The sequence below is a fragment of the Talpa europaea genome (genome assembly GCF_964194135.1).
Source record: "Talpa europaea genome assembly, chromosome: 1".
NCBI lineage: Eukaryota > Metazoa > Chordata > Mammalia > Eulipotyphla > Talpidae > Talpa > Talpa europaea.
Window position 1 is genome coordinate 46,845,060 of NC_140073.1, and position 14,407 is coordinate 46,859,466.

The window sequence follows — 14,407 nt, forward strand, 5'->3', positions numbered from 1 at the left end:
CATAGTCTGTCCTCTGTGCCAACTGTACTCCCTGCCTCTCAGAGCATGAAGACAGAGACAATGTCTAAGCTGATGCCCAAATGTGGAGGCCCCTGCCCCCCACTAATAGGCAGAGGCTGAGAATGTGAGGGGTCTGGAAACCACCCCTCATCCCCATGAGGGGATGAGCCCCACCCTGTCACACCCTCCAAGGTGAAAGGCACAGGAAAGGTGGAATTGCCTGGAGCTCCTTCTTGAGGGAGGTGAGCACCAAAGGCTGTTCAAATCCCAGAGGGTGGAGGGGTTACCCAACCTCCTCTGGGCCCCGCAGTCCTAGCACTAACCCCAGTCCTCACATAAGGAGCTCTAGCTCTTCGGTACGATAAGCCCACCGTGGAAGCTTGAGGAAGATTAACCTTCCCTGAGCCTCAGTTTCCCACCTGCAAAATAAGGGGAGGGATGGACAATGATATCTAAGGGGCTTCTGTGCAATTTATGAATCCGTGATTTCAAAGGTCTAAGCCTCCAAGGTTCCAAGTTTTTCTTTTTTGTTTTTTTTACAGCCCAACCTCGACAGACAAGATTCCAAATTGTTAATATTCAAGATTTGAGAACTCCATATTTTCAAGAATCTGTATTTTATCAGAACATGAAGTTTCTAGAATTAAATGATGTTGTGGTTCTAAGATTTAAGTATTTCGAGTTTCCATGATATCACTAAGATGTGTTGATGGGTCCATATACCCTAAGCTCTTGGGGGCTCCAAGGTGGGTTAGGATAAGGTTCAGGGAACCCGTGGGGCCAATCCTGAGTGACATGGAGAAGGAACAACCTGTCCCACCCTTCCCATCTACTCCTTCGGTCCTCTGTGGCCTTCCCAGTCCTGGCCTAGCCTGGGCCTGCCCTGCTCCTCCCCCCACCCCATGCCACCACCATATCTCAGCCTGCCCACCCATGCCCACATCTCTCTCCCCAGCTCAAGGGGCAAGTGAACCTTCTCTTCAGAATTTTTCCAAGTCAATAGGCTCTGGCTGTGATGTCTAACCCAGGGAAAAGACATTCTTGGAGGCAGTGCTCCAGGACAACTGGCAGGACAACCGGCCCTGTTTCAAGCCTCAGAGAGACAGAGAAGGACTGAAGTGAACTGGTTTCATAGCCTCAAAAATCTCACTCAGTGGATGAGTGTATGTAGCCCAAAGACCCTGCCTTAGGAGCCAGATAGTCTAGGGTTCATTTTGGATTGAGTTTAAGACAAGCCACCAAACCATTCCAGCCTCAGTTTCCACATCTGCAAAAAGATTACAAAAATCTCTACCTCTCGAGGTTATGGTAGAAATAAATTAGATAAAATATGTGCTAGAGCCTGAGGCATAGTAGAGACTCAGTAAAATAGTAGGTTAGAAAACAAACCTAAGAGCAGATCTGGGCACTGACCCTGAAATTCCTTAACAGTCTGTTTCTCAGGACATTGCTTTTACCCCCAGATTTCTGTGGGTGGCCCCTGGGCACCGATCAGACATGGACACAATGCTACTTCACTGGGGTCAAAGCTCCCAGAAAACCTTTCTATCCCCAGTCCTCATCCTGTGGCTTCCTGCAGTCTCCTAGCCCCACTCACAAGACAGACTCTCCCTCCACCACCTCGGTGCCTACACAGGCCTGGGCAGGGCCACAGAGATGACAGTGGACAGAGAGGTGGGAGGACCGAATGGGAGGCGAATGACATGGCAGGGACAAGGCAGGAGATCAGACTGAAGAGAGGCAGAGGCTGCCAAGGACCTTGAGGGTCCTGAGGGTAAAGGAAAGTCTTGGAATAGTTTAAAACTGGGCATGTTTGTGATCAGGTTTGTTTTTGAATCATCACTGTAGCACTGGGATGGAGACTGGAGGCACAGACAGCAGGGGAGGCCACGGTGGTCATGTGTTCTGAGATCTTGCTGGCCTGGATGAAGACAGAAGAACCCCCACGCAAAAGTACAGATTTGTAGGACACATAGTAGGTATAGCGAACTGTCTTTGGGACCGACTGGATATGTATGGAGAGGGTCAAGAGGGTGAAGGAGCCATCCAGGATGGCAGTGAGGTTTCCAGTCTAAGCAAATAAGCAAACATGAGGTCCTTAGTACAAGAGATAAATGTTAATATCATGGGTCTCCCTGGTGGCGCAAGAGGTTAAGACGCAACCTATGAAGTTATCCGCAACCACTGCAGCACGAGTTCGATCCCCGGCCAGGGAGATAGACCTCTCCTGCCTCGCCCGCTGCTCCCCTCAGCAGTGTATTTCAGTCTGTCTGTTCTGTACCCCACTCTGTCTCTGGTGAGTCCTCTCACCACCCCCCCCACATCTTTGGCTTGTACCCCAGCTCTTGTATGCATAAATCAATAAATCTTTAGAAAAATGTTAATATCATTAGCTATATGTCATTAGTATTAGTAATAGTAATACGACTTCCTGCTAGTCACTCACTGATTGTGTTTTATGCAGGTCCATGGGCCTGGCCCATGACTAAATAAGCACAGTCCCCACCCTCCAGGCAGTTATGGTCTAATCAAGAAGGCAGGTAGATGAGAACCCGTCTTGTACACAGAGTCTTCAAGGAAAGTGTTCCTGAGAAGAGGCCTCAGTTGGGTCCTGAAGGACCCACAGGAAGGGCCTCCCAGGCAGGGACCTTCCTGCAAAGGCACAGTGGCGGTGTACAGGGATGTTCCCTCCCTGAGGGAAGCCTCCAGTTGGACAGGCCACGGCCAAAGCCTCTCACCTAGCTTGATATGACTCAAAGTGACTGGACTCAGCTGACCTAATGTGAATTCAGGGCAGCAATGTTTACCAGACAGACTCCACGTGTTATCAAGTCATCCTCAGTCTGTCACGAGCTGACATCCACCTGCTTTTCCAGCACGCCCCTCCATGGCGGCTTTGTTTTCAGCCTCTTCTCTTGTTAATTTTTAGGCTTCCACCAGCCTAGCAGGCAACTTCACACTTCTGTGCCCTTGCACGGATGGTTCCTTCCCCCTGGAACGTGGTTCCTCATCTCCAGTTTGACCGACTCCTCCTCATTCCTCAAAAACTTGTGTAGATGCTGCCTTCTCTGGGAAGCACTCCCCCCCCATACCCCCAATCTTCCAGGCCTCTGGCTGGTCCCTCCATGAGGTTCCCACAGAACTGTGTCCAGCCCTTGTAACTGCTCTCATCATATTGGGTTAGAAGCACATATTAAGCGGGGTTTCCTTTCTCACTAAACAATGGGCTTCCTGAGACTAAGGGCCAGATCTGATTAATGTTTCAACCCCCACAGCTCTGTGAAGAGCCTAAAAGAGCAGGTTCTTGGTCAATAAATGCATGAGGGAAGAATAGAGTCCACAGAGAGAAGAGGTTTCTGTAAGAGGAGCTGATTGATGGTCTTTAGCCTTGGAAACCTCTTTATCAAAAAGAGAATATGACATGTTATGATAATCATATGTAGCTAATGATGTTAACAGTTAGTAATGTTTATTGTGCCAAAGGCATCATGTTTTCTTACCCCTTGCCACCTAGCAGGAATTAGTCTTTCCCCACTCCCCCTTTTTAGCTCCTCGCCCTCTAAACTCCCACAGCATCTACCAAACTGAATACCATGTACAAAATGGTCAGGAGGGCCTCCCTGGTGGTGCAAGGGTTAAGCACAGCACTGTGAAGCTATCAGCACCCACTGCAGCATGAGTTTGATCCCCGGCCAGGGAGGTGACCCACATGGTACAGCAGACCTCTCCTGTCTCGCCTGCTGCTCCCCTCAGCAGTGCATTTCAGTAGATCTGCCTGTTCTGCTCCCCACTCTGTCTCTGGTGAATCCTCTCAGCCCCCACACCTCTGGCCTGTACCCCAGGTCTTATATGCATAAGTAATAAATCTAAAAAAAAAAAATGGTCAGCCGCCTGGGCAGGTAAGGGGATGAGCAATCCCATCACTTTCACGCATTTGTCAAGGTTTCTGAACTCTCCCACCCAAGGTCATCCCAGTCTGGGACCCAAGGTCATCCCAGTCTGCCTTGAAATGCCTGTGCTGTGATAAAGGTCTCCGAGGGGATCAGTTAGGAGTAGGTAGTGTGGCTAGGAATTCTTCAAATTGGAAGCAGAAAAGATAACCAGAAAGAAGCTTCCAGACTGCAGGGCAATCTGTAAGGGGGCATGAAAATGGCCCTTGGAGGGGCTGGGGTGTGAGGGGAGCACCCTGGAGCTGTGGCTGCTCTGCCCCAGCCTGCAGGAATTCAGAGATCCTGAGTGAAGCAGGCTGCACAGGAATGTGAGAACATTTACATCTCTTCCCTCACACCCACACAGTCACACTTTATTTATTTATAGTTCCCTTTTCACACAAACAAACTTGATCCCCTATGAGACATAAGCTCTGCTCTGGGTGCTGGCACCCAATGGGGGATAACTCTTAAGGGAATCAGAAGTGAAAACCTCAGCTCCTCAGTGGCTGAGCTGTGTGACCAGGGACAGGGTCTGGCTCTCTGACTCCCCTTATCTGGCCATGCAGATGTTCAGGGCATAGAGGCCCTCAAAGAAGAGACCAGTCAGACCAGTGGAAGCAGTTCTGTTTGTTACCTGAAGGCCCAAGGGGCAGAGATGAAACTGTTTACACTGTGCTCTGCTTTGGACCTACACAGAAAGTTAGGGACTGAGAGATGCCATCCAATCCGCTATTTTACAGATATAGAAATTAACTCCCCAAGAGGGGTTGGGAGTGTCTGAGGTCACTGATTTGTGCTAGCACAAACTCTAATGGCAGTCCTAGATCGGAGGAGGGTGTTTATAGGAATACCCTTTCCCTAAGGGTCAGCAAGAAGAAACGGCTGTAAATTACAAACAAAAGGATTTAGGCGATACATGAGAAAGAATTCTGCTTACAAGAATGGGAGCATAAGAAGATTGTGGAACAACCTTCTCTGGGATGGGGTTCTGTCTAGAGGCCGGGGTACGCCTGAAGTGATCTCAACACTCCATCTCCTCGGGACACTGATCTCATGCCAGTCCTTTTCTTTGAAAGTCCAAGGGATTAAAGATCCCTCTCCCAGTGCCCAGCACTGTGACCTGTGACTGGGGGAACTTGAGAGGCCAGTCCTGGAACAGGTGCAACAGCTGGAGCAACTGTGCAGCTGTTGCTGGGCTCTGCTCAGCAGCCTGCAAGGGAGTGAGTGAGGCAGAGACCTCTACTGGTGGGAGAGAGGAGGTGCAGAAGCACCTGGACAGAGACCCAGAGAAGGACCAGCCTGGAGCCCCAAGTCAGATGTCCATTTGGATGCCCTCCATACCCCAGGCCCACCACGTACATCTTCACGGGTGGATGGGGATATGACTAAGCTGAACAGCAGCACAGGGGCCCACTAACAGGTGTCCCTCTCTATCCACTGCCCCAGGCCCGGTGTCTAAAGGTCTGTCCATCTAGACAGTCCTCCCTGGCAAAGAGGACACCAGGCTGTAAACCCACAGTCTCCCAATTTCCTTTTCCAAAGGTCACAGTGGACTCAGAATCAAGGCAACACCATCTTTGGCTCTCAGAGTTTTGGAATCCTGGGATGTCTAAAAGTTAGAAATGGTCCTCAGTCATTATCTGTTTGAAACAAACAATCACCCTTTACAGTTGGGAAAAATGAGGGTCAGATCAAGGCAACTTGCCCAACGTCACAGTCGGAATGGGTGGCAGATCCAGGGCAGGAGCTCTGGATCCAAGTTTGCCCTTCGTAGCACATCATACACACAGCTCCTTTCCTGCCCCCCTTTGTTTCTGGAGTCTGGGATCTGTCACCTGGGAACAAAAGCATCGATTCCTGTAATGCCCAGAGACTTAGGAGAGAGAGCAAAGGGAGCAACAGTTTCACATGGTAACTGACTCTTGCCTGAAAGCAGAACTGGATGAAGGGAAAGAAGAAAAAGCAAAAGTGTGCTGGAAACTTTACAGGAAAGGGGGGAATCCATAAGGGAAGTGTACAAAGGAGAGGAGTTAGTGCACGGAAGAGCACTGGAGGGGGAGTCAAGACACAAGGCAGGATCTTGTTCCCCTGCGGGATGAGTGCCCGAAGTGAGCCATGTATGTGAGTCAACCTGGGGCTGGGGCCAGACAGTTGGTGACCTGGCCCAGGGGGTGGAATTGGGGTTCATCCGTGGTGAGAGTTTACAGTTCAGACCTCAGTCTGTGGCTGCAGTTGAGATTTCACCTGAGCTGGGAGGAGGGAACACTGTGGCAGGAAGCAGAGGTAAGGATAGAATAACCTCTGTTTGAATGCCTGGTCCTCTAAATGAGGAACAAGCTGCCATGTGAGCTTACAGGCCCTTGGCATTGGTGACAGGGCTGCGCCACCAGCCACACAGACAACACAGACCAGAGAATCTGCAGCTGTTGGCACCACTTCTGAAATCACCTAAAATGCTATCAGGAGACCTCTTACCAACAACAAGTCTGAGATGTCACTTAAACTAAGATAAGGAACTTCATAAGAGGCTTCAAACTGGACAGTGGAAATGACTATAGAATTGTTGCCAGATTCATAGACTGTCAGCACTAGACAAGATGAAGGCCAGAGAAGAGAAGTGATTTGTATCAATTTCCACAACCAATAAGTTTTCGAAATCAGAGACTAGGATTCAGGTCTCCTTCTCTCTTAATAAATCTGCTATGTCCCCTTGACAAGTCTTTCTCTTTCTGGGCTTTAGTTAAACTATAAGGATAGGTACATGAGGGGGAGAAGCAGGTGGTTCTCAAAGGCTCTTCGAGCTCTGACATCCCAGAATATTAGCACACCCCCCTGAATGCCAGTGAACCTCATTTTAACTAAACAAGTCTGCTCCAAGTGTAGGTGAGACAACAGCAGCAGGATCCAGAGAGATCTGGCCCCGAAGATCAATGGAGGCACAGAAGAGAGGAGATCAGCGTGGATCAGGTGGCCAAGGAGAGCTTTCTGGAAGGGGTGTGACCTAAGTAAGGTGTTGATGAGCTGACAAGATATGGCAGGCAAAGAGAAGGGATATGGGCAGGACATGAACAACCCTGCGGGATAATCTGAACCTACGTCCTCTTTCACAGATGTACCAAGGGCAATGATAGCTGAAGGAAAACCTTAAGAGCTAAGGAGGAGGTGCCACGTGGCAGGGAAGCAGGCAGGAGGACACCCTGTCCCAAGTTTCTTTGAAGGAACAGCAGGTACTTTTTAGGAGGAAACCTCCAGGGCTCAAGGAAGGGGAGGAGACAGTCACTGGCAGTAGGTCCTGCAATGGACACTTTAACACTGTCACCTCCTTTCATCCTCCCAAGAATCCTCTGGGTTCCAGTTGAATATGTGGCTCAGCTAGATGAAGAAATTGAGGCATACAGAAGTTGTAACTTCAGAAAAGTTACACAGCTATTCAGAGGCAGAGCCAAGACTTGAACCCCAAATTGAGCTCCTTCCATTACTCAGCTTCACTATTTGGTGCTGAGGATTTCCTTGAGCTGCACGATGCTGCTGGCAGCCCCGAGACAGCCAGAAGTGTCTGTCCTCACCAGCAGAGACAGGGTGAAACAAAATGCAGCAGCGCTGGCTCCAGACGGTCATACAAAAAAGAAAGGCAGAGATGGGGTGCTGGGCTGTGGAGAAGAAATGTGCACCAGGGTGGGAGCTGGGAAACTCAAGTCTGCCTCCCAGGCTCTGCCTATGGAACCTGCAGCGAGCCCCTGCCCCTCCTGGGCCTCAGTCTCCTTAGCATGTCATTTCAGAGTTTAAACTAAGCTCCCTCTCTCTCCTCAAGAGACTCTGATTCTGTTTTCCATCCTCACAGCATCCTGAGAGATTAGCAGGGGAGGGGGAAGCTGTCCAGAGCCTATTGTGGGGCCAGTGGGGAAACTGAGGTTCAAAGAAATTCCACAAACTGCTTAAGGTTACACTGTGTCTAAGTGGAAAAATATGAATTAAGGACCTTCTTTCTTCTTCGTCTTTTTTTTTTTTTTTTTTTTTGTCCTTTAAGACCCTACCACGGACAAGCTAGTTACTGGTACCAGTTGCTTTACAGGTTTTCTCTAATGTAATTCTCTACTCCCATTTTCTACATTAGGAATCTGAGGCTCAGAGAGTGTCCTCCAGCCTCCCTCCCAGCAGCCACTATTCAGATTCAGGGGGCCTGGGGTCCGGAAGACCCTGCTCTCTGTCACTGCCTCCCACCCTCTGCTAACAGCCTTTCCCATTGGAGAGTTCTGGCTCTGGGCGGCACCCGCCTCTGTAAACTGGAGCAACTTTCTTTTCTCAGCCTGTGCTATCTCGTTTGTGAAATGTGAAGGATACATACCCACCTCGTGAGAATTCTGTGAGGATTAACCGTGATAAAAGGATGGGAAGGCCATGCAGGGAGCTCTTCTTTCTTGCACCCACTCTCCTGCAGTGCAGCAACCTTTTCGGCTGCACCTCACCCTTGCAGCCAAACAAAACAGACTCTCTAGGAAATAATCAAGCCCGCTACCCCATCTGTACCCCCCAAACACAGCCCCTCGTCCTCTCTCCCCTGCCCCAGTCCTACCACCCTCGGGTCCCTGGCAGCAGCCCCCGTGAGGCTGAATTTTGCCAAGTTCCCAGCAGTTTCCAGACTCGCGGGCCCGTAGAGCTCCACAGAGGAGTCTCCACCTCTCCGCGCAGGTGCCGACGGACGGCACTCAAACCCGTCCGGGGCCCCAAGTTCTGGCACTTTCCCACACATTTTCGGGGTTCGCATCCCTCGTCTGTCCATCTCTGTCCCTCCCTTTACTTACGGGCTCGAGCGTGGGAGTCCAAGGGGAACCACAGCAGCGCGAGTCCCAGCAAGGAGGAGAGGACCCTGACCTCGGGCACCATCCTTCCTTCCCCGGGCCAGGCCGAGGGAGCGCGAGCCGGGAGGGGAGTCGGGGAAGAGAGAGCAGGAGCGAAGCCGGGGGCTCGGACCAGCAACCAGCCCCTGGTGGGCTGCCGCGGCCCTGGAGGGTCGGCTGGAAGGGTCGAGCAGAAGGTGATAATAAGAGAATAAGGGAAAGGTGCCCAGAAGACCCGGAGGCGGGGTGAGGGAGGCGGGGGGCGCGGGAAGGTCCGCGGGAGGGACGCGGGGAAGGGCGCGGAGGTGCGAGGGTGCGCGAGGAGAGCGCGCGAGGACGGGCTCCCGGGGTGCGCGAGGAGAGCGCGCGAGGACCGGCTCCCGGGGCGCGCGGGGCCGGCGGGGCGCGCGGGACTCGGGCGCTGCTGCGGGCGCGCGGGCTGGACGCGGCCGGCGCTCCCCGCTCGGGGGGCTCAGGGTCGAGCCGCGGGGTCCCGGGGCCGGGAGGGGCGGCGGGCCCGGCGGCGGCGACGGCGCGGCGGCCGCGGGGGCTGGCGGGGCGCGAGCCGGCTGTGCTCGCCAAGGGCGCCAGGCGCCGCGCTCGGGCGCATTTGTACTTTGCCGCGGGAAGCGGCAGCCCCGGCCTGGCGCTGGCCTGACGCTGGCGCCTCCTCTGGGGCACCGCGGGCTCGGTGGATTGGCCACCCGAGAAACAGGCCCACTTTCCCCCTCCTCTCTCGCGCCGGTCTCCCGGACGGCAGCCCCAGCCCGGCGCCGCGAGGAGGCGAGGGGGCTGGGGAGGGGGAAGGCCACCCGGGCCATGGGTTTAACCCCTGACTCCCCGCGACGCCCGGACTGCACCGGCGAGGCCTCCGCGCGTCTTAAGGTGGAGAGGTCAGGGTGGAGAGGGGAAGCCGTCCTGGGGACCCTGCAGAGAATTCTGCCTCTGGGTGAAATCAGGACACTTGCCACCCTGAATTCTGTCTGTGGTCTCCCGTGCCTCCTCAGAGTCTGTTCCTCTGTCACTAAAGTGGGGCGCTTAATGTCTTTAATATTTCCCCCAGTGGTTTCAAAGATGAAATGAAATAACTGCAAAGTGCTGAAATCTCGGAAAGAAGGGTCCTCATCCCAGGTGCCTACTGTGCCCTTACTAGTTGCTCTCTGTACTCACAGGCGCCATGGCCAGATTGAAATCCAGTGCAGCTGGTCCTTCCTCTGGAAGTCTTCTTCTCCCCGTTCCTCCCACTACCACAGCAGCACCTCTCCTTGCCTCTGCAGGTAAGTCCTGCATCTTTCCGAGAGAGTGATGGCCATGATTAATCCTCTTCAGTAAGAGGATTAAAGTCAGTTCCCTGAGGGTAGGGCCCTGAAGGAACTTACCCCCAGCCTGTGGCTGGTGCTTCACACCGTGTGTGGAATGGACATGAATGAGTAGGACCCTCTTTCCGGACAAGAAACCCCTAAGTTCTGAAATCAAAGGGCATGGCCCTAGTCCCAGCTCTCCCCCCAACTTTTGGGGCCATTTTAGCTCAGTACATACATCCCTGATTTGGACCTCAACTTCCTGCACAAGTTCTCTTGCAGAACCTACTGGAAACTCTAGTGAGTATTGGAGAGGGAGGCCCCTGGGAAGAATAAGAGGTGAGGCAGGGTGTTGAACCACCTCACACTCTGGTAGGGAATCACATTTTCAGATCTAAACACTTGTGTCTATAAAGATACCGTCCTGGGCCAAGGCTGGGCTCCCCATTCGACTGTGTCTCCTGTGTCTCCCTCAGGACAGAGAGCACTGGGAGGAAACAGTGATCCCAGAAATAGAGCTTTCAGAATCAGGTACAAGCTTGATCTGCACCCCCATGCCCTTTAGGCTTCGCTTCTCCATCTCCAATCTGGCCAGTCTCTTCCTTTGCCTGCCTACATACTGCGCAGGTAACGAGAGCTCTGTATGTCACTGTGCTTCCCTCTTTACCTGGGCTTTCAGAGAGCTGAGAGTTCAATGTCCTGCTTAGATGCAGAAATAATCTCATTCCAAGCATTTGGGACAGAGATCTTTTCATGTCTTCCTCTTCATTTACACTCTGCTTTGCATATATACTCATGTCTGAAGTATAAGGTTTAAGGTAGGCCTTTCCTATATCCTGTCCATTCTAGGAAAGGTCTCTACCATGAGACCAACAAAGGGTCTCAACCCTGCTCTCCATCCTTATTTCCAGAGTTCAGGTCATCCTCACCCCTTACTTGGTCTTTTCCAATAGCCTCTTAACCAGTCTTTTGCCCCCAGTCTGGGCCCCTCCAATCTAGTTCCTCACACCTGACATAAGAATGATGTTGGTCATTTCTACTGACAAATCTGATCATATCACTTTTCCCTTTAAAACCTGTTATTGGAATTAAAAAATAAATAACATTAAATGCAATGTGCTGTCCTAGATTAGAGAGTGACTGTAAAAGAGTATTATTTAGAAAAACTGGTGAATCAGGTCTATACTCTAGTTAATGGTAATTGTACCAAGACTGGGTTCTTACTCTTGGTAAATATACCACAGTGCTGTGAGATGTCAACACAGGGGAAACAAGGAATGGTATGAGATAAGAGCTCTGTACTATCTTTGCAACTTTTCTGTCAATCTAAAATCCTTCCAAAATGAAGAGCTTATTAAATAAATAATGGGGGAGAGGAACCTCACTATTGGCTTCTTGTCATTTGCAGAGTAAAATCTCAAATGTTTAAGCATTGCATCCAAGATCATGCACATTTTGACTGCTGCTTACCATCACAATCTACCTATGCTTTGACCAACCACTGCCCTCCCCAAACTGGTCGTGTATTTTCATGCCTTCATGTCTTCGTATATTTTCCTTCTGCTTAGATGGTCTTTCTCATACTCCTTCCAGTGAATTCCTTTTCACTTCTTAAAATTCAGCTCTGAGTCATTTCCACTTTGAGGACTACTGTTGAGTCCCCAACAAGGGAAGCAAATTTTGGCTCTTTATGGCACTTCATATGGTGATTACTGGAGTGTAAGTGTATTCATGTGTTGCTTAATGGGTCAATGACAGACTGCATCGGTAACAATAGACCCAACAGGCTATGCCGCATAACCCAAGTGTGTAGCAGGCAGTGTTTGTCTAAGAGAGTGTGATTATCCTGTGACATTTACACAATGATGAATTTGCCTACAGACACATTTCTCAGAATATCCCCATTGTAAGCCACACATGACTCTCCTTCCACTCTACAACATGAGGGCAGGAGGTTTTTTGGGTTTTTTTGTTTTTGTTTTTGTTTTTTTTCATTTATATCTGCCTTTCCAGCACTTAGCAAGCGAAGTCCCTGACACATGAGCTACTGAAACATAATTGCTGCATGAATGAGTGAACACCTCAGTGCTTTGAAGAGGCATTTTTCTTTCATAGGAGGGCCTTCAGCACCCCAATCCCCTCAGTTTTGATCGGATTTACCCAAAAAAACAGTTAAGGAAAGTTTTTTGTGTTTTCAATAGAATTGCTGTTGAGGAAGGTTGTCCATGTATTAACTGACATCCTTCTAAGAAGGAAGACTTGATACGGTCTTGCAAAATCCAGTGAGAAAAAAATGTATCTACCTATAGCAATTTGTTGCACCAGGTTTGTCCCTTGCTACCTTCATAGGGAACTTGCTAGTTGCCTTCCAAGGCAGCCCATTGCTCTGTTGGACAGCTCTGTTGACAGTTCTTTGAGTGAAATCTGATCCTCAATGATTCTGGAGGCAACTAGCTCTGATCCCAGTGCTATATTTAGCAATCCAGCACCTTTTTGTCTTTTGAGAACTCTGCTGAGATTTGAGGCCCACCCCCCCCCTCTGATCTTTACCATCCTTACCTGCCCAAACCCTCTTGCTATGTCAACTCTTTTCTTTAAATGTGATGAATTATTTTGTCTCCCCCACCCCACACACCCACTTCTGCACATTGTTTTTGCTAATCCCTACCCACTCTTACATGTCTGATCAGCCTATTTTTCCAGGGTCAAGGTAATCATGACCTCCTTCATTCTTCCAACAGTTATTGAATGCCAAGCCTGTGCCAGGTACCATGCTGGGTGCCAGGGACAAAGTGAACAGTAAGACAGATACTGATACCATAATGCAGGTTCCCAATGAAGTATTCTTCAGTCTCTGAGTTAGCTTCCCTCTTCAAGCTTCTGTATCTCCATTGTAGCACTTAGCACATTGTGTCTTCAAAGGTTTTGTGTTACCTCCTCTAACTAGTTCCTTGAGAACAGACTATTTATCTAATATCCTCCATTGCCTTCAGCACACAACTTGGCTCATAGTAGCTGCTAAATAAAAGTTTATGGAATAGGGCCTCCCCGGTGGTGCAGCGGTTGAGCACTGGGTTGTGAAGCTGCCCATGGCCTCTGCAGCGCCAGTTCGATCCCCGGCTGCTCCCCGGCCACTGGAGGAGGGTCCCACATGGTGCGCAGACCTCTCCTGCCGCCCGCTGCTCCCCTCAGCAGTGTACTTCGGTCCTTCTGCCTGCTCTGCTCCCCGCTCTGGCTCTGGTGAATTCTCTCACCCTCCGGCGCTTCTGACTGTACCCAGTGCATGTATAAAAAACAAAACAAACAAACAAACAAATAAATAAATAAAAACATGCCTCTATTAAAAAAAAAGTTTATGGAATATTATCCTTGTTCCTTCAAGCAGTCCTCTTGTAACATGTTATTTGTGCTTAAGGCTGTTTGATTGTGTAAAATTGGCGTATCAGTAAGGGTCATCGAGATCAGTGTCAAGGAAAGACTTGTTTATCTAGTCCACTTAATACTGTCAATAAGATTATAAAAGCAGATTCATCATAAGAGAGTTACATAACAGAGTCTACATAATAGAGTACCTACACAAGTGGTGTGTTGGTAAATAGTTAACAACCGACTGTCCAGGGGAAAAGAAAAGCCTTGGCTTATAGCAGTTGCCAGTTTCCATGGTGTAAATACTTCCATGATGGCCACTTTCAAGCTGCCAATGTGACATCATTGAATATGGAGTTGCACAATAGGAAGCCATTATGCAGATAAAGTAGACACAGCAATGTGTAGCAAATAGTTAGGAGGTGGCAAGTTTGAAAGTTTTAGATATAACTTATTTAATCATCTATTATGTAATATAATTTTTAGTAATAATTGTGTTTAATAATTGATTTGAAAAATCCCATCCTTACAAGCCACTTCTAGCACATTGCTTTTACTTGACGATGTCCTGAATAGCATGGACATGTTGACCCTTTAAGCTGGGTCCAATTTAAATACATCGGGAAAAAAGTCATATTTACAGGAGCTGTCAAAGTTAATTTGTCAAGTGAACAATCCCCATTCTGCTCCTACCCTTCAACCAGGTCAGAGTTAATCACCTGTGTAACAAACATTCATTGCAAACCAACTGTTAGTTTAGGACATGTCCATTTGGCTCTCCAGATAATTTGTAGTTGACCAAAAAGAATGCTGTAGAAGCAACCTGCAAAGCAACCTGTGAAGCTCACTTGCATTTATTTGTGTGAGTTTTATGTGGCTATATGAATATTCCTAGGTCTTTTTTTCTCCCCTCTTCCCAAGACAGCTTGCACACAAACATTCTCATTGGAGAGAGGAAACCAGGAGGAGG

At 49.7% G+C, this 14,407-nt stretch overlaps 1 protein-coding gene across 3 annotated transcripts in view; it reads right to left on the reverse strand.

The window, feature by feature from the left end:
* CHRDL2 (chordin like 2) overlaps positions 1-8,816 on the reverse strand; it is a gene marked incomplete at both ends in the record, with an annotated part of 32,490 nt that extends 23,674 nt beyond the window's left edge. For all 3 annotated transcript variants that reach the window (XM_084245349.1, XM_084245351.1, XM_084245350.1), the window contains one exon: positions 8,735-8,816. In XM_084245349.1, coding sequence (XP_084101475.1) covers positions 8,735-8,816 — 82 coding nt within the window. The remainder of the gene's footprint in view (positions 1-8,734) is intronic.
* Positions 8,817-14,407: the final 5,591 nt, after the last annotated feature.